This window comes from Hypanus sabinus, chromosome 9 (genome assembly GCF_030144855.1).
Source record: "Hypanus sabinus isolate sHypSab1 chromosome 9, sHypSab1.hap1, whole genome shotgun sequence".
In the NCBI taxonomy this organism is placed as follows: Eukaryota; Metazoa; Chordata; class Chondrichthyes; order Myliobatiformes; family Dasyatidae; genus Hypanus; species Hypanus sabinus.
The window spans coordinates 5,215,930-5,242,171 of record NC_082714.1 but is presented as its reverse complement, the minus strand read 5'-3'; the positions used below and the strand labels follow the sequence as shown (position 1 = coordinate 5,242,171).

Genomic DNA, 26,242 nt, shown 5'->3' with positions numbered 1-26,242 from the left:
TAGCTTTTGGCACCATTCTGTACCCATAAATAATAATATTTTCAATATTTATTTTGTTATATCCCCAGAACCAGATTTATTGAAAAGAAATCAAAAAAGAAGCTGACATAATAACTGACTTATAATGTTCCTCAATTCCAATGTCACAAGTAAAAATTTGCCTCTAACCTTGTGGGTTCTGATCACTTAGAATCCAAGACTTTACCAAACCCAACAGTGAAGATGTTGTCACTCTTACAGGGAGCAGTGCCTTGGCCTCAAACCCAAGAGTTGATGTGAATGATGAGAAGCTTATGAATGGTATACAGCAAGCTGTGGATGGTAGGCCACCAGGGTATGCTGACTCAGCATTTGATGACAGTTCAAATTTGGGATCATCCAGTCCTACAGAAGGATCCAGTACATGGGAACACGGTCAATCACACTTTGACAGCTGTGCATCAGCATGTTCAAGGTGTGCTACCACACGTAAACATGTTATTAAAACAGCAGAAGAAGATGAAGAACATCAAAGTAATGAAAATAACAAGAATGATAATGGGGAATCGGAAGAAGAAAGTCACAATTTAGGCTCTGGCACTACTGAGTACAATGAAAATATTCTCAATGATAACATCAGCAAATCTCAAGAAATAGGTGTCAACAGCACCGTAATAACTCCATCTGTGGAAAGTGAATCAAGGGAATTGATGGAAAATACTGTAAATGAAATCCATGGAGATGGAAAGGAAAAAAAATTAAGAGAGCAAACACATAATGGGGTTCTGGAACCTGAACCTGATCCTGATGGAGAAACTGAAAAGAATGAAGACGGTAGACAGCCTGAGGAAAATCCCAATGGTGAGCCAGGTCTCAAGGAAAACCCTTCAAATGAAGTTGATGAGGCACAAAGTGAAGGAGAAGAAGACAGCATCAAAGATCTGGAAAGGGAAGTGCTGGATATTGAGGCAGAAAATACTGAAGTAGCATATTCTGAACAGGAAGCTCATATTCAAGAGAATGAATCTGTGAAAGAGGGCCAAAACAGTGAGAGAAGTGAGGATAAAATGGAGGAGAATGGAGCTGATGAGGTAGGTTCTGAAGATGCTGAAGATGAGGAGACTGAAACAATTACAAAAAGTGACAGTGGCAATGGATCAAATGAAGGAGGAGATGACACCAAAACATTTGCAAAGGAAGTGCAAATGATGGATCAAAAAACTGAAGGAGTAAAAATTGGGCAGGATGAGATTACTGAAGCAGGTTTTATTTCTGATGAAGGAGCAGCTGTTCCCTTCCAAGAGTCTGATGTAAAAGGGAAGGAAAAGGCTTCTGAATCTGAAGGAAGAGTGGCTGAAAGCATCAGTGAGAACACAAGGCTGTCTTCTGAGATGCAGGAGCAGGAGAAAGATGGTGAGTCAGCAAGGACTTGCCATATCACACCGTCAAATGAACATTCATAGTTTTGTAGAGTTTAACATTCATCCATTGGAATTTAATTGTTATTTTGGCATCACCCCTCAAAATAATTTAACACAACTGTATGGAGTGAGACTGACCAATGGAATGCAATTGCATTTAAAGATTTTGCAGTTGATGTCCCTAACTTCACTAATAATTGCTGTAATGGTTCATTCATAACATCAGAAAAAATTCCCATGATTCATGACTTCATGATTTCTGTGTGACCTTGCTTGTCCTATGCTACTGAATAGCCTGTATTAGACATTTATCATTACACTAACAGCACAATCAGGTAATATTTATGACCTGAACAGTCCAAGTAAATCCAAATTCAACCTTTTATAACCATATAACCATATAACAATCACAGCACGGAAACAGGCCATCTTGGCCCTCCTAGTCCGTGCCGAACTCTTAATCTCACCTAGTCCCACCTACCCGCACTCAGCCCATAACCCTCCACTCCTTTCCTGTCCATATACCTATCCAATTTTACCTTAAATGACACAACTGAACTGGCCTCTACTACTTCTACAGGAAGCTCATTCCACACAGCTGTAATCTGAATTTCATGTATATCAAAATTATGGGTGATATGGTTGTGTTTGCATAACACTCCTCTATGAAGTACAGCTAATTTTACAGTGAGGTAAAGCTCCCTCTCCTGAACAGCTGGGGAAAGGCCAGAGGTCACAGGGAGGACATGCGAACTCCAGACAGCACTGGAGGTTGGGGTTGAACCTGGGACTCTGAAACTCTGAGGCAGCAACACTACTCAGTGCCCCACTGTGTCACCTATCACTTTCCATTAATGTAAACGACAATAGTTGTTTAGAGTCTTAATATGGGCTTGTAATCGCTGGAGTTTGGAAGAATAAGGGTGAGTCTCATTGAGACTTACTGAATATTGAAAAGCCTGTATAGAGTGGATATGGAGAGGATGTTTCTAATACTGGGTGAGTCTAAGAACAGCGGGCACAAACTCAGAATACAAGAGTGTCCCTTTAGAGAAGAGAAGAGGAGGAAATTCTTTAGCCACAGATGGCAATAGACAATAGACAGTAGGTGCAAGAGTAGGCCGTTCAGCCCTTCTAGCCAGCACCACCATTCACTGTGATCATGGCTGATCATACACAATTAGTACCCCGTTCCTGCCCTCTCCCCATATCCCTTGACCCCACTACCTATAAGAGCTCTATCTAACTCTCTCTTGAATGCATCCAGAGACTTGGCCTCCACTGTCTTCTGGGGCAGAGCACCATTCTCTGGGTGAAAAAGTTTTTCAGCATCTCTGTTCTAAATGGCCTACCTCTTATTCTTAAACTGTGGCCGCCAGTTCTGGACTCACCCATCAGCGGGAACATGCTTCCTGCCTCCAGTGTGTCCAATCCCTTAATAATCTTATATGTTTCAATCAGATCCCCTCTCATCCTTCTAAATTCCAGTGTATACAAACCCAGTCGCTCCAATCTTTCAACATATGACAGCCCTGCCATTCTGGGAATTAACCTTGTGAACCTACACTGCACTCCCTCAATAGCAAGAATGTCCTTCCTCAAATTTGGAGACCAAAACTGCACACAATACTCAAGGTGGGGTCTCACCAGGGCCCTGTACAGCTGCAGAAGGACCTCTTTACTCCTATACTCAATTCTTCTTGTTATAAAAGCCAGCATGCCATTAGCTTTCTTCACTGCCTGCTGTACCTGCATGCTTGCTTTCATTGACTGATGTACAAGAACACCTAGATCTCATTGTACTTCCCCTTTTCCTAACTTGACTCCATTTAGATAGTACTCTGCCTTCCTGTTCTTGCCACCAAAGTGGATAACCTCACATTTATCCACATTAAATTGCATCTGCCATACATTTGCCCACTCAGCCAACCTGTCCAAGTCACCCTGCATTCTCATAACATCCTCCTGACATTTCACACTGCCACCCAGCTTTGTGTCATCGGCAAATTTGCTAATGTTACTTTTAATCCCTTCATCTAAATCATTAATGGCTGTGGAGGTCAAGTCATTGGGTATATTTATAGGTTCTTGATTGGTCAAAGGTTAGGGTAAGAAGGCAAGAGAATGGAGTTGAGAGGAATGATAAATCAGCCATGATGGAATAGCAGAGCAGACTCAATGGGCTGAATGGCTTAATTCTGCTCCTAAATCTTATGCCAGCCTATCAAACTTTTGTGGGGCAGCTAAACATAGGTTAGAAACAAAGTAAAGCTCCGTCCATATCATGCCATCAAATATTCTTGAGGTAAGCAAACCACAGATATAAAAGCAGAACATTTAAAGATAAGGCGAGTAATATTCACTTATATTATAGTGTGAGAAAACTGATAGTATTTTAAAAAATTATTGCTTAATTACAAACCAAGAGCATTACATCTCATGCTAGAACAACATATCCATTTGTCAGATTCTCCATGTGCCCTTAGCTTGAAACCCTGCACAAACAATGATGAGAATGGGAGAATAGAAACATGGGCATGAGGAACCCCAACCATCACAGATTAAACTCAAACCAAAGATTCTGAAATTGCCAGCATTAAAGATAACTAAAGTTTTAACATAGAGCATAATATGCTGAAAGCAGGAAATATCTATGGAGAGTCAAACAGAATTAACATTTCACAGCTGATATAAGGTTATTGACCTAAAATGTTTACTCTGTTTCTTTCTCCACTGGTACCACCCAAGCAGCTGAATATTTCCTTCATTTCCTCCTTTGTCCCAGTTTTTCTGCAACTGCAATAATTGAATGATATTTTATTCTCACTCATTTTGTTTTGTGGATGTATCTCACATATTGGATGACAATGCTTATTTCACTATTTAAATATTGTCAGACAGTTTGGTCTAAACACAGGAGATTCTGCAGATGCTGGAAATCCAGAGCAACACACACAAAATGCTGGAGGATCTCAGCAAATCAGGCAGCATCAATGTTTCGGGCCTTTTGTGTATTTAACCTGATCAAATGAATTGTTAAGTGTTTTCGAAGTGCATTATGAGATATATGAACATTGTCAAGCAGTTTTTGGCAAATAGCCAAAAGATGTGATTGAATTTAGAGTGCATAAGTTCTCAAAGATCAGAATTATCACAAACGCAAGAAGTGTATTGTTTTGGGGGCACCAGTACTGTGCCACAAAGTGATGGGACATGTATCTTCTTGAGTTACTCATTTTAATCATGTTACAGCAGTGGCCAATTTGGAAGAGGTGATAATTCTAAATATAGTCTCATTTTAGCCAACAAAAGGCTGGATTAACACTGTCTTCCTTTACCTGCTTTTAGTGCAAAGAGATTGAGAAACTCATACCATGAGGAAATGCTGAGCAAGCTAGGGTTCTTCTCTTTGGAGTGAAGGAGGATGAGAGGTGACTTGATAGAGGTGCACAAAATGATACGAGACATAGATTGAGTGGACACGCACCATCTTTTCCCAGGGTGTCAATGGCTAATACAAGGGGACATAATTTTAAGGCATTTGGAGGAAATTATAGGGTAGATGTCAGAGGTAGGTTTTATTTAATATCATTAATATAGATTTCTTTCAGAAATTAATATTTTGGAGTAGAGCTGAGTTACAGTATATGCAGACTGAAGTATACTTGGTAAAAGAATGTGACTTTTATACTTTCACATTTTTCTTCTAAAAATAAATCTGATTTTTCATTTTCAGTCAATGTAAATAGAATCAACACCTGACCCATCTCAGGCAGTACAATAGCATAGCAGGTAGCACAGCACTCAATTCCCACTGCTGTCTGTAAGGAGTTTGTTAATTCTCTCTGTGACTCTGTGACTGTGTGGGTTTCCTCTGGGTGCTCCATTTTCCTTCCACATTACAAGGACATGAGAGTTAGGATTAGTAAATTGTGGGCATTCTATGTTGATGCCAAAAGCATGAGACACTTGCAGGCTGCCCTCAGTACATCTTCGACTTTGTTGGTCATTGACACAAACAACACATTTCACCATGTGTTTCAATTTACCTGTGACAAATAAAACTAATCTTTATTTAAATATTTGGAACTATGTTTCCAAAGGTTACAAATATGAATCATATAACTGGACAGTGAAGTTTTAGGGTTCCTTGTCTCCAAGAATCAGAGGTAGAACAACTCTTACAGTTTACCACATTTCAACTTCATTCCAAAGCCCATCAGTCTGATGGAAATCACTCATGGGGTGGTAAAGGTGGAATAATGGAAACAGATCCATGCTCATTATTGCAGAGGGTAAATTAAAGGCACAGGCACAGACCCAAGATTTTCAACAAATGTTTGTCTCCTGAGAGCAATCTCCAAACTTGTTTACTCTATTTCTGACTTTTTCATTCCACCATTAAGAGGAAAGGACTGTGAGCAGTAAGACTGTATCTGCAGATTTAATTTGTCCTAGCTGCATACCTACAGCAAAAGCATAACAAAATTAAAAATTGCAATGATATTTAATCTTCATGCAGCATGAATATTGAAGGCAGAAGTGCACATTCTCCAGGGACCACGGCTGAATCAAGAAGAATAATGGCAAGATTATTGTAATCACAAGAGATTCTGCATTTGCTGGAAATCCAAAACAACACACACGAAATGCTGGAGGAACTCAGTTAGGTAGCATCCACAGAGAAGAAGAAACAATAAATGTTTCAGGCCAAGACCCAGGGTCACAAAACGTTGACTGTTTACTCCTCTCTATATAGGATAGGTTCAATCTCTCGAAGGTAAAATAGTCCAATATCACTTGCAGTGCAGGCTCACACAGAAGGAATGACCACGTAGTTACTAAGGTAGCATTATCCTTACCAGGGAGTGATAATGTTCAATGGAAAGAATAATTGGAATGGAGGGTTAAAAAGGAGAAGTGAAGAGAGCCCTGTAAGATTCGAACATTTTGAGCACAGCCGAGATTGATCAAGTGTTGATTCTATTTATATTGACTGAAAGTGATAAATCTGGTTCATTTTATAAAAATAAAATAAAGATAAGAGTTGAATTTGCAAAGTAATGAGGACTAATTCTCAACCAAGCAACATTTTTGGCTACTACGGCGAATTTTTCTAAAACTTGGCCTTGTTCTACCCCTTCCTCATCCTCACCTTCAAATAGTCCCAGCAGAGCAAATGAAGCTCAACGCACAAAGTGAACAGCAGTGAGTTTAAACTGAACATTTACACTCAATGGGCACTTAAGAACACCTGTATACCTGCCCATTAATGGAAATCATGCCAATTATTGTTCAATCCAAACATCGGAATGGGAAAGAAATATGATCTAAGTGATTTTGACAGTGGAATGATCGTTGGTGGCAAAAGGGGTAGTTTGAATATCTCAGAAACTGCTGACCTCCTAGGATTTTCACACACAACAGTCTCTAGAGTTTACAGAGAATTGTACGAAAAACAAAAAGAGAAAATCCAATAGTTGAGCGAAAATACCTTGTTAATGAGAGGCCATAGAAGTATGGTCAGACTTGCTCAAACTGTCAGGAAGGTAACAGTAACTCAAATAACCATGTGTTACAACAGTGTTGTACAGAAGAGCACCTCTGAATGCACAACACATTGAACCTTGAAGCAGAAGACCATGAACATACACGCAGAGGCTACTTTAGTAGATACAGGAGGTACCTAATAAAGTGGCCACTGAGAGTACAACTCATTGATTATCTGAATTTATTCTGACAAAACCCTGTAATTGGGCATGTGAAATTCACAGCAGCACTTCAGTCCTTACTCTTTGTCCTGCAGATGAAGGAGATGAGGCTGATGTGGAAGTAGAGGAGGAGTCTCTGTTGCAGCTACCTTTCAGAGATCGATCTCACATTGACAAAACACTTCGGTTGAATGAAAAGACTACAACTGATGATTTCTCAGGTAGGTCAATTGTTACAAGGGTCATGTTTGATTCTGTTACTGGGGATCCTAAACAACATTGTTTTTGAGAACATTCCCAGTCCCCATCCACTCAGTAATTCATGAATAGAAACATATTTTCAGCCTCTGGCATCCTATTGGAGTGTTTATATCTGCTGTCACTTCTGTGCAGTAGGTTAACTTATGGGGAGTTTAGAATCATTTTGTAATCTGGAGAGGAGAAGTCTTCTGAGAATGTCAGATGAAGCAACATCCTAAAAATACACAATCCTCTTCTCATCAATGGAGCTTCTTGTCATCCATATCACCAGTAATCTCAACTGATCCCTTCACACTGGTGTGGTGACCAGGAAAGCGTGTAAGTGTATTTCCTTTCTTTTGTGTCTGAGGAGATTCGGCATGTACTCCAGAAGTATCTCAAACCTCAACAAATGCACTCTAGAAAGTATTCTGAGAGGTTGTGTCTCAGCCTGATATGGAAACTGCTCTGCATTTCACAGAGAGAACCTGCAGAGAGTGGTGAACACAGCCCAGTCCATCACAGGCTCATCATTTCCTTCTATTCAGTATATCATCATGGGGCGTTACCTCAGGAAGTGAAACAGTATCATCAAAGAAGTTACCACCCCAGCCATTCCCTTTCTCTCTTCTACCTTCGGGGAGAAGATACAGCAGTTAGAAAGCCCAGATGTCCAAACTCAGGAACAGAATCTTATCCACTACTATCAGACTTCTAAACCAATCATCTTGTTTTCACGTGTTCTCACACTTTTAACACAATCTCTCTCAATAATACTGTTATTTCCATTTTGACATTTCCTTTTGCACTACTTCAGACTGCTCTACAATCTGTGTGCTTTCTGTTGTCCTGTGTTTATTGTTGTAATATATCTACTGTCACCACTTAAACTGTTTAAAGTATGAGTTTCACATGAACAAGGGATTTCGTTGCACCTAGGTGACAATAAACTAAGACCAAATTAAACAATTTTCTAGATTATTAAATTAACTGGGAATGAAAGAGTGTTTGTGCAGACTGATATGGTAAAATTTAACGGAAGGCCAATGGTCATTATAAAAGGCAAGGTTATCAACAGAATGAACTGTTCTGCATTCTATGTATTCTTGTTCTCTTCACCTATTTTTGTCTGTCCTTCATTACCAGGTGTACTGCAGCGGTTACGGAAGATATACAACAATGCTATCAGACCTATGGAGCAAGCATACAAATACAATGAACTGAGACAACATGAAATTACAGGTAGGAAAGCATACAGTGAGCGCTCATGTACAAAAAATCTGAGTACATGAAATCTGAATGGAAGTGGGGAGCTGTGCCTTATCAGCAATTTAAAGCAGCAAATCAATAATTAATATTCCTATTGGAAATACCTGCTGTCTGCCCTATGCTTTTAACAGTTGAAGTCAATACTATTAAAAGGAAAGCAGAAAACTGAGCAAATTGAATGTGAAAGGTCATTGATGTCATGCACACAATAATTAATTTATTGAAAATAAAGCCAAGTGAAAAAGAATTAATAGCAAGTGCTATTCTGCAAGACTGTTTCAATAGATGGAACAAGCTGCTAGAGGAAGTGGTTGAGACAGGTACTATAACAACATTTAAAAGGTATGTGAACAGGTATGTTTAAAAGAAGGTTTAAGGGGATATGGGCCAAACATAGGCAAATGGGACTAGCTTATTTGGGAATCCTGGTAGCAGGGATGATTTAGTCCAAAGAGCTTGTTTCCTTGCTGTATGCTTTATGATTCTATATTGAATAGGATGATTATTATACCAATCACTATTAAATAATTTAACTAACTTATCACAATCTTCTCAAAATAAAATACATATTTGATAACTGCTTATAAGACTACTGATGTGATTCGAAGTCAGAGTCAAGTTTATTGTCATCTGCATAAGTAGATGTATGCACAAATGCAATGAAAAACTTACTTGCAGCAGTATCACAGACACACAGTATCATAAAAGCAACATTTACAAGAAAAACACAGATTAGACATGAATTATATACAACCTTTACAAGGAAGAACACAATTAAAGAAGCCAAATCATTGGAGTTTATCAACACTCTGATCACATTGCATTAAAATTGGCCAAAGGCCATTCCACTTTAGTGCAATGTACTTCAAGTAGTTAATGTTGATAAACTGTAGTAATTAGAATTGTGTTGATTGGTTCAAGAACTGAATGGTTGAAGTGAAGTAGTTCCAAGGAAATAATCTGATTAGATGATTTATGAATGTTGCAGCATATTAACTCTAACCAGTTACACATTACCCTGAAATTAGGTTCCATCATTCTCGGATACTTACTTTGCTTTAAAAGTGAAATATGAACTCTAGCATTGTAAGGGCACCAAAATATGAAAGGGAGGTGAGGTCATCAAGATAAAATCAAAGGCAGTGATATAGAAATCGTAGAACCAAATTTATTGAGGTCATTGAAGAGATAACAGTAGACAAGAATAATGCAGTTGTAATATATCTAGATTCACAGACAGCATTTGATAAGGTACTATATGCAACTTTAAAAAATAAGGTCATAGCATTCAGTGTTTTGGCATCAGTAGTAGAAGAGATAGCTGGTTAGCTTGATGATCCATCTAGAACGTGGATGGAGCATAGAACAATACAGCACAATCTCTCCAGCCCATGATGTACCAACCTTATTACCCACTCTAAAATCAATCTAACTTTTCCTTCCCACACATTTTCTAGCATCAATGTACTTATCTAAGAATCTCTTAAATGTCCCTAATGGGGTTCTCTGTGTAAAAATCTAGCTCTGATATCCCCACTATACTTTCCTCCAATCATCCTCATATTAGTTATTTCCACACTGGGAAAAAGTCTCAGATCGTCCACTCGATCTATGCCTTTTATCATTTTATACATCCAGATAAAGGATGGCTAATTGTGACTGAAGATTGAAGGTGTTTTCCAATTAATGGACCACAATTGTTTACAATTTACTAATAATTTGGACATTAAATAGATAATTTCTTAATTTTGTGAGGATTATAAATTGGATGGAGAGAGACTTTGTTAGGGATTGTTATGATTATAGCCAATAATAAACAACACCGTGACAAATTAAAGCATGTTTAAATAACTTTGGTAGGGGCAGTGATGATTACAACCAATTCTAAGCAACACCATGACAAATTAAAGTGTATTAAAAATAACTTACAAAATTTGCAAGTAGCTAAAATTAATTTATATGGTTATAACTTGTTAGAAAAAAATCCAAATAGTAATTGTTAAATCAAGAATGGCAAGGTAAATACAGGATGTCAGAATACACATATATTAGTAGTAACAAAAATTAGCAAGTCCACAGAAAAGCACATGGATTCATTTCAGGAAGGAAATGATAAAAAGTGTAGAAGTCATGCAAAATGTGTGTTAAGTGTTGGATAAGAGTGTGCAGTCCTAGTCAGAATATTATGAAAGTAGAGAGACACTAGAGAGGGTATAAAATGAGTTACACATTGATGTTGAAAATGTATAGTAATGTATAGTCTTTAAGGAAAGAATGAAATCATTGATGGGAAAGCAGACTTCAAAATTAATAGAAACAGGGAAAGAAAATATCCAACTGAAGGGCAAGTAGATGTAATATAATTACTGAAGGATCACAAATGGAATTTAGGAGAAATGCTTCATTGGAATTTACTATCAGAGGGAATGAACAGTATAGGTCCTTCAGCCCACAATGCTGTCGAAGATCATCTAACCCATCCATCCCACAGAGCCCTCCATTTTTCCTTGATTGAGAATGATCAATAATACAGATGCATCTACAATGAAGCTGGAACAGAGGATGATGCTAAGAGAAGTAAGGAAGTAAGTAAGGGATAGTAAGGAAGGGACTGCACAGTAGTCAAAAGTCTTTTTCTCAACATATTCAATGCAAAAATAGGTAGCTTTGTTTAAAGTTGGTTCAACTTCTGCTCCCAAGTAGGTTATATTGTCTATGCTAAATCTAGTGCATCCCTGAGCACTACAAATTAACAGAGTATACTTACAAACAGTTAACAGTGAAACCCAGCTCACCTTGGGATATGACTGGTAAAACATAACCCAAAGTGGCAAGCAGTTGCAGTTTCCAGCTATTGTGGACAAGAAATTATAGATAATGCAACTATTATTGGACACCACTGTGCAGCGTTTAGCACGATGCTATTACATCTCTGACTGTTGGAGTTTGGAGTTCAAGTCTGACGTCACCTGTAAGGAGTTTGTATGTTCTTCCTGTGTACCATGAGGATTTCCTCTGAGTGCTCTGGTTTCCACCCATATTCCAAAGACTTGCTGGTTAGTAGGTTAATTGGTCATCGTAAATTGTCCTGTGATTAGGCTAGGGATTAGATAGGTTGCTGGGTGGTGTGGATTTTTGGGCTGGAAGGGCCTGTTCCATGTTACGTTTCTAAATAAATAAAATAAATAAATTTCTATCAAATTCTGTATTTGAAAAGCTATGAAAGAAACAATAAAAATGAATAGGAATGAGATGTTTTATAAGCGCTCCTTCTGAAATAAGATGTTCATATTCATCCAGCCCAGGTTAGGTCAGGCTGTCAAGGAACATAATGACATGGTGGGACTTTTTGCTACCTTTATAGTATCACTTGGGTTATAATATTCAGCTAACAGAAGACTGTTCAGGAGAAAAGCCTGGAGTTTGAGTTTTTTCAGTAATTTTTACCAACTGCATTTGATAAAACCAGATGCAAACCATTTTATATCACTTCCATGTACCTCAGCAAAATGAGTGAGTTAAATTGGAAAGAGGGTATCTGATTGGGAAATGATGGCAAAAGTGGATAGAAACATAGAAAATCAACCAATACAGTCCCTTCAACCCACAATGCTGTGCTGAACATATACTTACTTTAGAAATTACTTAGGGTTACCTATAGCCCTCTGTTTTTCTATTAGATCAATGAACCAGGAAAAAAAACACACAACCTAACAAAAGCTGACACAATTTTCTATATACATTATGAATGTTGAACTTCGCAAGTTTTTTGGCCAATGAAATGAAAACAAAAATACATCTCTTAGTACTCTAAAACAAGGAAACAGTATAATGATTAGGACAAGCTCTTCAACAGTCTGGAATCCTAAGCATAAGCAATATAGAGAATTGTGAAGAAGCCAAGTGAGGAAACCACCATGAGGCAAGATCAGTTCCCTGTGATCAGGATTTTATTAGGAGCATTGGAAGATGTGAAAACTGCTGCATATAATGAAAAAGAACATCTTGGCAAGCAACTGAAGAGACCATTATCAATGTTTTCAGATCTTTGGTCCTTTTTTAGAAACATAGAGACAAAGAAAACCTACAGCACAATACAGGCCCTTTGGCCCACAAAGCTGTGCCAAACATGTCCTTACCTTAGAATTACCTAGGCTTACCCATAGCCCTCTATTTTACTAAGCTCCATGTACCTCTTCAGGATTCTCTTAGAAGTCCCTATTGCAGAGGAGATTTACAAGGATGTTGCCTGGATTGGGAAGCATGCCTTATGAGAATACGCTGAGAGAACTTGGCCTTTTCTCCTTGGAGCGATGGAGGATGAGGGGTAACCTGACAGAGGTATATAAGATAATGAAAGGCATTGATCATGTGGATAGTCAGAGGCTTTTTCCCAGGGTTGAAATGGCTAGCACAAGAGGGCATAGTTTAAGGTGCTTGGGAGTTAGGTACAGACGAGATGTCAGGGGTAAGTTTGTTACGCAGCATGTAATGAATGCATGGAATGGTCTGCCTCTGGCAGTGATGGAAGCGGAAACAATAGGGTCTTTTAGGAAACTCCTGGATTGATACATGGAGCTTAGAAAAATAGAGGGCTATGGGTAAGCCTAGGTAGTTCTAAGGAAAGGACATGTTCAGTTCAGCTTTGTGGGCCGTAGGGCCTGTATTGTGCTGTAGATTTTCTATGTTTCCGCCTCCACCACCACTGCCGGCAGCCCATTCCATGCATTCACCGCTCTTTGCGTAAAAGAACTTACCACTGACATCTCCTCTGTACTTACTTCCAAGCACCTTAAAACTATTCCCTCTCATTCTAGCCATTTCAGCCCTGGGAAAAAGCCTCTGGCTATCCACACGATCAATGCCTCTCATTATCTTGTATACCTCTATCAAGTCACCTCTCACCCTCTGTCGCTCCAAGGAGAAAAGGCCGAGTTCACTCAACCATTTCTCTTAAGGCATGCTCCCCAATCCAGGTAACATTCTTGTAAATTTCCTCTGCACCCTTTCTATGGCTTCCACATCCTTCCTGTAGTGAGGTGACCAGAATTGAGCACAATACTCCCAAGTGGGGTCTGACCAGGGTCCGATATAGCTGCAACATTACCTCTCAGCTCTTAAACTCAATCCCATGGTTGATAAAGACCAATGCACCATATGCCTTCTCAACCACAGAGTTAAATTTGTGTAGCAGCCCGCCACACTATCCATAGCACCCCCAACACTTGTGCCATCAGCAAATTTACTAACCCATCCCTCCACTTCCTCATCCAGGTCATTTATATAAATCATGAAGAGTAGGGGTCCCAGAACAGATCTCTGAGGCACACCACTGGTCACCGACCTCCATGCAGAATACAACCCATCTGCAACCACTCTTTGCCTTTTGTGGGCAAGCCAGTTCTTGCATCCATAAAGCAATGTCCCCTTGGATCCCATGCCTCCTTACTTTCTTAATCGGCCTTGCATGGGGTACTTTATCAAATGCCTTGCTGAAATCCATATACACTACATCTATGGCTCTACCTTCATCAGTGTGTTTAGTCACATCCTCAAAAATTTCTACCTGCCTTTGACAAAGCCATGCTGACTATTCCTAATCATATTATGCATCTCCAAATGTTCAGAAATCCTGCCTCTCAGGATCTTCTCCATCAACTTACCAACCACTAAAGTAGGACTCACTTGTCTATAATTTCCTGGGCTATCTCTACTCCCTTTCTTGAAAAAGGGAACAACATCCGCAAGCCTTCAATCCTCTGGAACCTCTCCTGTTCTCATTGATGATGTGACGATAATTGCCAGAGGCTCAGCAATCTCCTCCCTCGCTTCCCACAGTAGCCTGGGGTACAACCTATCCAGTCCTGGTGACTTTTCCAACTTGATGCTTTCCAAAAGCTCCAGTACACCCTCTTCCTTAATATCAACATGGTCAGACTTTTCAATCTGCTGCAAGTCATTCCTACAATCGCCAAGATCTTTTTCCGTAGTAAATACTGAAGCAAAATATTCATTAAGTACCTCTGCCATCTCCTCCAGTTCCATACACACTTTTCCACTGTCACATTTGATTGGTCCTATTCTCTCACATCTTATTCTCTTGTTCTTCACATACTTGTAGAACGCCTTGGGGTTTTCCTTCATCCTGTCTGTCAAGGCCTTCTCAAGGCCCCTTCTGGCTCTCCTAATTTCATTCTTAAACTCCTTCCTAATCAGCCCAGCTTTGTTTAGTTTTGTTTTGTTTTGTTTACCTTGTTTTTGATTTTTCATTTTGGGTTTTTTTTCTTTGTTTTTTTATTGTTTTATTTCTTTATATCATGTTTATATTAAGAGCTTAGGAGGTCAACTATATTGGTGTTTCCTATAGCTTATATCAACATGTGTTAATAACCAATAATGTAATCTCACTCTCTTTGTACTATTATGACTGCTATGTATATGTGTTTAAAACTTAATAAAGATTGAAAAAGAAAAAAAAGCTCCTTCCTGTTAGCCTTACACCTTTCTAGATCTCTATCATTACCTAGTTTTTGAACCTTTCATAAGCTCTTCTTTTCTTCTTGACTAGATTTACAACAGCCTTTGTACACCATGGTTCTTGTACCCTACCATCCTTTCCCTGTCTCATTGGAATGTACCTATGCAGAACCCCATGCATATATCCCTGAACATTTGCTACATTTCTTCTGTACGTTTTCCTGAGACCACCTGTTTCCAATTTATGCTTCCAAGTTCTTGCCTGATAGCCTCAATTTTTTCTGGCCCTTTTCTCCTTCCTCTCCACTGGCATCCAGCTGATCTTTCCTCTTAATTAAATTTTTATTTAAAATATATAAATATATTTTAAACAAATATGTTTATATTTATTTAAATAAATATATAAATATTTAGTTTTCACTAAAACTGGACATCATGTTTATAATCACTCCCTGTTACATACAAGTTATACAGATTATGATGGTAAGAAATATATAGGAGTAAATTTTTCATTGTAAGTTTTAAGGTTTAAGCAATGAAAAAAATTTCCCCAATTTATGGAACTACTACATTAATTTTAAAAAGATGCCCTAGGAATTCTACCAGTAGTGCAGCAGTATCTGCTCCAGTGATCCCAGTTCAATCCTGACCCCTAGTGCTGTCTTTGTGGAGTTTGCATCCTCTCCATGATCATGTTGATTCTGGGTCCTTCCATGTCCCAAAGATGTGCTGGTAACTTAATCCATTAGTGTAAAATAACTCATAGTGTGTGGAGGGCTGGTAGAAGAGTCAGAGAAGAATTGATGGGTATGTGGGAGCCACTCATTAACTCCAGCCTTCCAGACAACCTCAACCCACTGCAATTCGCCTACCGCCAGAACAGGTCTATGGTGGATGCCATCACCCTGGCCCTACATTTAGCTCTGATGCATCTACATTGTTTATTGACTATATCTCCATCTTCAATGCTATAAGCAAACTCCATAGAACAGGTTTGCCATGGACTAGTGGGCTGAAAGGCCTATTTCTACGTTATAGTGCTCTATGACTCTACAAATGTGTGTCCATAAGATACAGTAGCAGATATAGGCCATTTGGCCCATTTAGTCTTCTCCGCTATTCATTTGTGGCTGATTTATTTCCCCTCTCCACCCCATCCTCCAGCCTCTCCGCATAATCTTTGACACCATCAACATCTGCTTCAAATATACCCAATGACTTAGCCCCCACAGCTATGGAGCTATGAATTCCATAGATTCACCACCCCCTGGCTGAAGGAAGTCCTCCTCATCTCTATTCTAAAGAGACGACCTTTCATTCTGAGGCTGTCTCTCTGGTCCTAGATTCTTCTACTATTGGAAACATCCTCTCCATGTTCACTCTGTCTGGGCCTTTCAATATTCATTAGGTTTCAATGTGATCTCATTTCATTCTTCTAAACTCCAGCAACTGCAGGCCCGGAGCCATCTAATGGGCATATGTTAACCCTTTAATTCCTGGGATTATTCTCATAAACCTCTTCTGGACTGTTTCCAATGCCAGCACATCCTTCTCTTAGATATGAGGACCAAACTGATTACTAACTTCTGGACCCTCAGAGTGGATCCAAGACTACCTGACCAACAGATTGCAATCAGTAAGGATAGGCAGCAACCGCTCTGCCACGATCATTCTAAACGATGAGTCAGAGTACAGGAAGGAATTGGAGAGACTACTGAGGTTTTGTCATGCCAACAACTCTTCACCCTGTCAACAAAAGAGCTGGTCAATGATTCAGAAAGGTGGGGGCGGTGGATGGTGCACAACAGCGTTGAAGTTGAGAGAGTTCAGAGCTTCAAGTTCCCAGGATTGAACATCACTAATAGCCTCTCCTGGACCAACAACATAAATGCCTCTACTTTCTCAGGAGGCTAAAGAAATTTGGCATGTTCCCATTGATAGCAATTTTTAATGACACACCATAGAAAGCATCTTGTCCAGATACATAACAGCTTGGTATGGCAATTGCATTGCTTGTGACTGCAAAAAACTGCAGAGAGTTGTGGATACAGCTCAGCACATCACAGAAACCTGCCTCTCCTCCATGGACTCTATACTTCTCACTGCCTTAGTAAAGCAGCCAACATAATCAAAGAACCCACACACCCCAGACATTCTCTCTACTTCCCTCTCCCAGTGGGAAGAAGATACAAAAGTCTGAATGCACATACCATTAGGCTCAAGGACAGCTTCTACTGTACTGTTATCTGACCATCGAATGGTTTCCTAATATGAAAAGATGGACTCTTGACCTTACAATCTACCTCATTGTCATCTTGCACCTCACTGTTTACCTGCACTGCACTTTCTCTGTAGCTAGTACACTTTATTCTGCATTGTTATTGTTTTACCTTGTTCAATGCACTGTGTAATGAATTGATCTGTATGAACAGTATGTAACACAAGCTTTTCACTGTATCTTAGTACATGTGACAATAATAAACCAATACCAATTTCTGAGAGAATAGATTACTCAAAAATAAGTGGTGAAATTCAGTTAACAGGATTGTTCTGAGAGCTAGCATAGACTCAAATTTGTGTATTCATGTTTGTGAATAAAATTCCATGTATCTAGTTGTGCATAGTTTAACAAAAAGCATGTTTCACACTGAACAGCCCTCGGAAATTATTTGGGTAGTCAATTGGATACTGCCCTCAAAAATGTTGTGCCTGAATGATTTAATGTCTCATTCAAGGAATGATACTTCCAGAAGTCATGGTTCCTATGTCCTGAAGTTGGGCCAGCCTAGATTCTGTACTCAATTCCTTGAAGTGAAGCAGTAAATAAAGATGTTTAAGTTCAAGTTTATTGTTATTCAACCGTATACATATACCACCAAATGAAACAACATTCCTCTGGATCGAGGTGCACAAACAACACAAAGGTATTATTGCCACAAATAAATTAACAAATAATAAGGTGCATTTAATGACACAAGTCAAAATTATACAGTATGCACTACTGGTGCTTCATACATGATGATACCTGAGTGGTGACTGGGAATTCAGTAGTCTTATGGCCTGGGTGAAGAAGGTATTCCTCATCCTACCAGACCTGAATGAGAGTGCTGTGCATTGAGTCCACTACTGACATCCGTGATAGGAGGGCAGGAGTTGGGCTCAATTCCTTCTCTTTTCTCTCCGTCTTCATTTTCACTCAGCTTTGTAAGGAAATCCATTTGGCCTCCAGTTTCTAGTGTCTTCACATGAAGCAATGATTTAACTTTTATTTCTGGTGCACTTTCCTTTCATTGCCAGGTTGTGGGTTATTTTGGTTAATCCTCCTGTACAACTCTGCTATTTTCCACTCATTTAATTGAATGTGACTATAACCAACACTTTGTTTTATTCTGCAGAAGTTCACCTCTAACTGTAACAGTATGTTCTGGCCTCACACATGAAAGTATTAACAATATTAACAATGAAATTGTGTATTTTCAGATTAGATCTAGGAGGAGGCCCAAGAATAAACTGACTCAATGTTTGCAATCAAAGGATATGTTTTAACAATCAGAATTTTAAAAAAAACAGCAATCCAGACAATGATAATGGAAGAACTCATGCATCAATGCTCATATAAAAGTTCAAGTTTATTGTCATTCAACTGTACACACATATACTACCAAATGAGACAACATTCCTCTGGGACCAAGGTGAACAACATAATACATATAATTCACACACATAAAGTAATATTACCATCAATAAGTTAACCATAATTAATAAGATAATATGACATAGGAGCAGAATTAGGCCATTCGGCACATCAAGTCTGTTCCATCATGGATGAATTATTATCCTTCTCAACCTGATTATCCTGCCTTTTCCCCATGGCCTTTGATGCACTGACTAATCACAAAACTATCAACCTCTGCTTTAAGTATACCCAATGACAGCCCCCACAGCCACCTGTGGCAATGAATTCCACAGATTCACCATCCTCTAGCTAAAGAAATTACTCCTCATCTCTGTTCTAAGAGGACGTTCTCGTATTCTAAGGCTCTGCCCTCTGGTCCTAGATTTCCCCACCATAGAAAACATCGTCTCCACATTCACTCTATCTAAGCCTTTCAATATTCAATAAGTTTCAATCAGAATCCCCTCATTGTTCTAAACTCCAGCAAGTATAGACCCAGAGCCATCAAACGGTCTTTATACATTAACTCTTTCATTCCACTGATATATACACATATCTGCCTCAGTTCCAACATTTCTTGAATCCTTTGTTCATCAACTCTTGTCTCTGTAACCATGGATTGCACAGAGAACAGCTACAGCTTTTAAAATCAAAATGAAGATTGGTAATAATGCAAGTCCCCTGACAGATTGTGTAGGTGAAAAGATCAGGTGAAATGCAACTGACCAGGAAGAAAACCTGTCTGATACTAAGTTAGCTGATATTAGCAATGAAAACTACAGTGATCTCAGTATAGATAGACAAAGCCACAATTAACTAGGGATTTTATTTCCTCTTATTTCACAATGACTTTTGTTAGAAATGACTGCACTTTAGTAGGAGGATTCAGGCTGTCACACTCTCAAGAAAAGAGGACTTACATATACACATTCTGTGGCCACTTTATTAGCTCCCTCTTGTATGAAGTAACGTGGCCACTGAGTGTATGTTTGTAGTCTTCTGCTGCTGTAGCCCATCTACAAGGTTCAAAGTGTTGTGTGTTCAGAGGTTCTATTCTACCCACCAATGTTGTAACAAATGTTTATTTGAATGCTGTCAGCTTGAACCAGTCTGGCCATTCTCCTCTGACCTCTCTCTTTAACATGGCATTTTTCCCCACAGAACTGCCGCTCACTGGATGGTTTTGCTTTTTGCACCATTCTCAGTAAACTCGAGAGACTGTTGTGTGTGGAAACCAAAAGAGATCTCAGCTTCTGAGATGCTCAAATCACCTTGCATAGCAACAACAATTATTCCACAGTCAAAGTCACTTAGATCACATTTCTTCCCCATTCTGTTGTTTGGTCTGAACAGTAACTGAACTTCATGACCATGTCTTCATGCTTTTATGCATTGAGTTGCTGGCACATGATCAGCGGATAGTTGCATTAATGAGCAGGTGTGCAGGCATACCAAATAAAATAGCCATTGAGTGTAAATTCAACAAACAATGCAGGGAAGGCAAGAGATTGAATCATACAACTGATTTTGTTAAAAATATATTAGATTCTGCTGTTGTAATGTATCTTATTGTTATCGTTGACACATCCACAAGTGTTCTTTGATTTAAATGAGCTCAAGAGTAATAGATCCATTGTGAAGGGCATCTTTCATTGACTAGGAAAACAGAAAAACATTCTCAAAAAGCTGGGGAAAAAACACCTGGCAATTTGAGTTAAATGAGAGATTGCAAAACTTTCATGCTCCAATCTCCAGAACCACAATTGCTCTGGGACAGGAAATAGTTTACATTGGAAAGTTGCCATTATAAATGTTAAATGTTGACATGCCAGTTAACAACGTAAATGTTGACATGAGTACACACTGAAGGCAGAAATTGTGCTGGTACACAAGACTTTACAGGATGGGGAGGCCAGCAGGGGGATTTCACCCAGTATCCCCATCTTGACTGCAACGCCTTGATTGTTTCTGGTAAGTGCATATCTGGGAAAAAAAATGCATGCAGCTTGCTAATGCGGTGCCTTATACAGTTGCATATTGAATGGCAGGGAAGGATCAACAAAGCATACCTTGCGTAATCACAACAGTACTGCTGTGGATTAGGATTCCAGCCCTGTTTATGAATTAGCACAATAACACAATGTTAGTTCTATTTAATATGTAAATATCCCTCCCAAACAGGTTGGTCACATCAGAACAGAATCAGGTTTAATACCACTGTTATATATCCTGAAATTTGTTGTTTTTCAGCAGCAGTACAGAGCAATACATAATAAAAAAGCTATACATTAAGAAAATATATGTTAAAATTAATTAAGCAGTGAAAAAAGAGAAAAAAGAGAAAAAAAGAAAAAATGGCGAGGTAGCTTACGAGTTCATTATTCATTCACAATTCTGATGGCGGAGGGGATGGCTGATTTAGTTTAGCCATTTTAATTGAGGAAAGAAATGACATTATTGGCCCTATCAAGTCCAGCTGGTCAACAACAGCTACTGTGCCTTCATAGAAAGCCAGGGCTACCCAGGAACATTTCTCCTTTTCAGCAGTTGTGCTGTCTAGATTCAAATGACGGTAGATATATGATTTAATCATGAATGATCTTTGGGAGCAACATGGGAAGTTTAAAAATTCCTTGGACCCAATTTTAATCTGGTCTTTAGTACAGGCAAGAGGGACAACAAATGAAAGTGTGCAAGGGTCACTTAAAACTCACTTCAATGGAACTAGTAATTCTGGTCATCTTGGACTGGCTACAATCTCCCACTAACTACCCCGCAATGACCTCTTGACATAAAACCCTCTAAAGTCATTTTCTAAACTGTGTTATCACCTGTTAGTCTACTGTTACTTTGTTCTGCCTTGGGAAAGAAGTGGTATTCAGGCAAAGGTTGTGTAACGGCAGGTGCGGGGGTGGGGGTGGGGAAGCAACTTTTAAATTCCAAAATAAATGTTATTCATAATAAAAACATTTACAATAGTAAACTGTACCATCTCTTTCATTCTTATATTTATAGTCCAATGCATTCAGTACTGTTCTATTGCATTCTTTAAAACGCTTAGGACTGTTGCCACTTTTGTGCCCCTGGGCGGGATGATACACCACTACAATAACTGTGGAATTTCTTTATGCATCTCAGCCCCTCCCTGTCCAGTAGCAGAAGAACCCTAAACTATTGTCCTTCCCCACTGAGTCCTTGCGGCTAAAAAGCCCACTGGATCCCCCAAAATGTACAAAGTCATAGCTAAGCTGGTGCCATTGAGATAACTAATGGAGCTGATGTTTCACAGAGTCTACGGTCTGAGTTCAATGCTGACCTCAAGTACTGTTGCAGTGGAATTTGCTCATGCTCCTTCTGATAGCGTAGATTTCCTCCAGGTGATGCAGTTATCTCACACATCTCAACAGCTTGCAAGGAACAGGCAAATTAGCCACTCTAAAGTGGCCCTAATGAATAGAAATTGGAAGAATTGATGGGTCAATCGGAGAACAAATTCTAGGGAAAATTAGTGGAGGAATGAGCAGTCTCAATACTCTAAATCTAAATTATCTCATTGTGTGTTCATCAAGGTCAAAGTAAGTTTATTATCAAAGTACCATATACTACCTGGAGATTCATTTTCTTGAGGGTATTCACAGGAAAGTAAAGAAATTCAATAGAATTTGTGGAAAGCTATAAAGACTGAAATATAACCAATGTGCAAAAGAAGACAAATTGTGCAAATAAAACATATGAACAATGGTTTGCTGCCCATCGTTCCTGTTTGATTTTCTGTTGGATTCTTGTGGACCTGCCCATTTTTACTGCTGCTTCAAGTGAACAAATTTCACAATTTATGCCGGTGATCATAAACCTGACTCTGATTCAGATTCAACCCAATAGCTAGCTCTATTGAGAAAAACCTATTCAAACTTCATGTAAGTATGATACATGGATTAATCTTGTATTAGGGAGGAAAAAATGTTTAATGTCTCAAACGTTTCCTCTTTCCCTGTATTTGTTTAACATTTTGTCATCATCATTTCTATCTCTTTTCTTTTTTCTGTCTCTCTCTTCACTGATTTCATTTCTTACCCTTTGCTTCACTCCACTCACTCTGCCTTTTTCTTCCCCTCCCATCTAACAGCCTATCCAGGACGCTCCATGACCTCATTTCAAGGTTGGTAACATTATCTGCCTCTTGCATGTTCAAGTCCAACCTCCTAATTATTACAGAATTACAGACAACTGAGCTAATGTACAGCTTGGTTGGAGAACTACCACTGGAAGGTGGCCAGAACTTAAGTCTTTGGCAGTCAATGGTTTCTGCTATCAGGCTCCATCTGTCACATTTCCAGGCCACTCTTGGTGTTTGTCTGTTAGGATCTTGCTAGGATGTCTCTACAAAGTACGCAGGGTAACATGCTTTGATGTTTTGGCCAATAGTTGAACAGCGTGGAAGAATTTCTTTGAAATCACATAATATTGCGAAAACCTAATTTCCAAATTTGTTGATATATGAAAATTAAAGAAGTAATTTCATAACCTTCCAACAATCAAAGTTTTGAAAATGGATCAATTCTGATTGTAAACTATTTATTATTAAAACAAATTTTAATTGACAGCAATTTTGTCACAGGATACACCAGAGGGTGGGTTTGAAAGGCAGAGGATTGCAGTTGTCACAATGGGGCTGTACTTTATAAAATGGATTGTACAACTTACAAGCTGCAGAATGACACAGGGATGATTGTGATATAAGGGTAATTGCTACAAAGAAAGGTGAAATTCTCACATTGAGAACGGGATAATAACTGAGGATCTTTAAGGATGGTTGGAATGGGAAAATAAATTATATAGAATGAGAAGCATTGTTGAGAAGTGTTGAGGTAATTTTATTTTGTACCTAGGCCATATGTATCTGTCTGAGAGTGTACAATGTGATCATAAGACATAGGAGTAATTCCTTTGAAAGCCTTGCTTCCTTGAGTAACGACTCAAATTGTGATGAAAGGTACCATGCAAATTTAAGATCATCCAGCCCAATTCGTGCTGGTCATTTACCCAAAATAACCCTAAAAAAAAAACTGCTTCTGGGTGGATTCATACAACAGCACCCACAGCAGAGAGGAAACCTCCTCCGTTGAAATGTGTGAAGTCAAAAGATGGTTAGACCATTGCTGGAAAAGATGGTAGTTTAAATGATGGCAGTCCCCAGCCCTCCCCTTCTGCTAACACTAACTCTCAATATGTTGAAGGACAAAGAAATGCATGTAATGCTTACAATAAAACTTGAAATACTAAAAAAGACAGTGCTCGCAAGGATACTAGTAAAAGTAATGGGATTAAAATTGCTATCGTTAATTGCTGCAGTATATAAGGAAAATCGGCTGTGATTAATTCATTTATTGAAACTGAAAATCCTGACATTTTAATTGGGACTGAATCTTGGCTTGATCCCTCAAATAAATCCGCTGAGATATTCCCTCCCCATCTCCAAGTTTTTAGAAAGGACAGAAACTCTCAAGGACACGGTGTTTTTATTGGTGTGAACAATACTATTCCTTGTTTTGAAAGAACTGACTTAGGCAACGATTCTGAGCAAATCTGGTGTCAAGATACACTTCAGGGACAGATGGTACAGATCGAGAGCTTTTATAGTCCACCTGATGCAAAGTCCGGGCCTCTTTTAGACCTTGAATCAAACACCTACAAAATAAACAGATTGTCGCACACTCCCTTTATCACCCTGGGGGGTGATTTTAATGATTGGACTGACAGCACACAAAGTGAACCAAAAGGAGCTCTTCCGGAAGCCCTGGCTGATCTGATTCTGAACAATCATCTGTCTCAGAATGTCACTTTTCCTACCAGACGTCATGGTACAAGTGGCACCAAAACACACCTTAGATTTGTTGCTGACTTCACATCCAGATTTAATATCAGAGGTTTCACCTAGTGCTGGAATTAGTGATCACATTATTATTCAAGCAAAACTGCACACAAAGACTAAAGTTCCTCCTAAACCACCTTGTAAAATTCCCCTTTGCAGAAAGGTAAACGGTGAGGAATTCAAAGACTTAACAAGACAACTTGAGAAAGACTTCTTTAACTTACAATCAGACAAAAGATTTGTTGAAGACAACTGGGTGTGGCTGAGAGACTCACTAAATGATATTGTTACAAATCATGTTCCTCATAAACTCATTAAGGGCCCTATGTGTCCTCCTTGGTTTTCAGTGTGTGGTAAACTATGTATACCTGTCTGGACGCGCCCCTCTGCTAACTGCTCCTGTGGCTCCTCCCACAGACCCTGTATAAAGGCGATTGGAGGCACTGCTTCCCCCCCCCCCCCTCAGTCTCCGAGATGCTGTGCTCAGTTTTGCTGCTAATAAAAGCCTATCGTTCGCCTCCCGTCTTCGAGAGTTATTGATGGTGCGTCACAGTGAAACTAAAACATCTCTGCAGTAAGAAAGAGAAATTTCACATCCATGCCAAGAAAAGTGGTACAAGACTGGATTGGGACAAATTCACCAGAATGCAAAAGCAAGTCAACTGTACCATTAGGAGTGCTCATAGACAACATGTTTCTTCAATTCTTGAAGGATTTTTGGAGATACAAGAAATCCAAATGGACAGACAATACTGGTGTCCAGATGCTTAAGGTGAATAACTGCCTGATCACTGAGGACTAGGAGAAAGCAGAAGCTCTTGCAAACCAATTTCAAAATGTCTTTACCAAGGAAGATACGGAACCTTCATCTTTTCCTGATCTACCACCCAGCCCATATATTGATATGCCTCCTATCGAAATTGAGGTTGAAGGTGTCAAAAAGTTACTGCTCAACATCAATACGACAAAAGCTCTTGGGCCAGACCAGATTCAGAATCAAGCCCTCAAGATCGCAGCCGAAGAACTAGCTCCTGTTCTGCAGTTTATCTTCCAGCAGTCGCTCGACTCAGGTAATCTTCCTCTGGATTGGAGAAAGGCAAACGTCACCCCTCTCTTTAAAAAGGGTTCAACCACCAACCCAGCAAATTATCGTCCTGTTTCATTAACAAGCACTTGCTGCAAACTCTTGGAGCATATAATTGACAGCAATCTGATGAGGCTCTTAGGAAGCATAGATCATGAGAGTCTCAGCTTATCCTAACAAAAAATGGACAAAAACTTTGATTACAATGTCACCATTGATTTAGTAGTGCTCGACTTCTCTAAAGCATTCGATGTCATTCCCCACCAAAAATTACTTAGGAAGCTTGACTTCTACAGTGTTCGCTTTAATACTAAAAGATGGATTTCCAGTTTCTTGACAAAACGTCTTCAGCGTGTGCATGAATGGAAAAAGCTCTGAATGGCATCCAGTATTAAGTGGTACACCCCAGGGCACAGAGCTGGGCCCACATTTGTTTTTACTTTACATTAATGACATCTACGAAAAAGTCACAAGCACCACTAGACTTCTTGCTGATGACTGTTTGATATACTG

General features: G+C 39.2%; 1 protein-coding gene across 1 annotated transcript in view; it reads left to right on the top strand.

The window, feature by feature from the left end:
• Positions 1-26,242, top strand: part of srl (sarcalumenin) — a 52,293-nt gene that overhangs the window by 9,151 nt on the left and 16,900 nt on the right. Inside the window, exons 3-6 of the mRNA XM_059978803.1 lie at positions 191-1,392; positions 7,207-7,332; positions 8,498-8,593; positions 22,900-22,932. Coding sequence (XP_059834786.1) covers positions 191-1,392; positions 7,207-7,332; positions 8,498-8,593; positions 22,900-22,932 — 1,457 coding nt within the window. The remainder of the gene's footprint in view (positions 1-190; positions 1,393-7,206; positions 7,333-8,497; positions 8,594-22,899; positions 22,933-26,242) is intronic.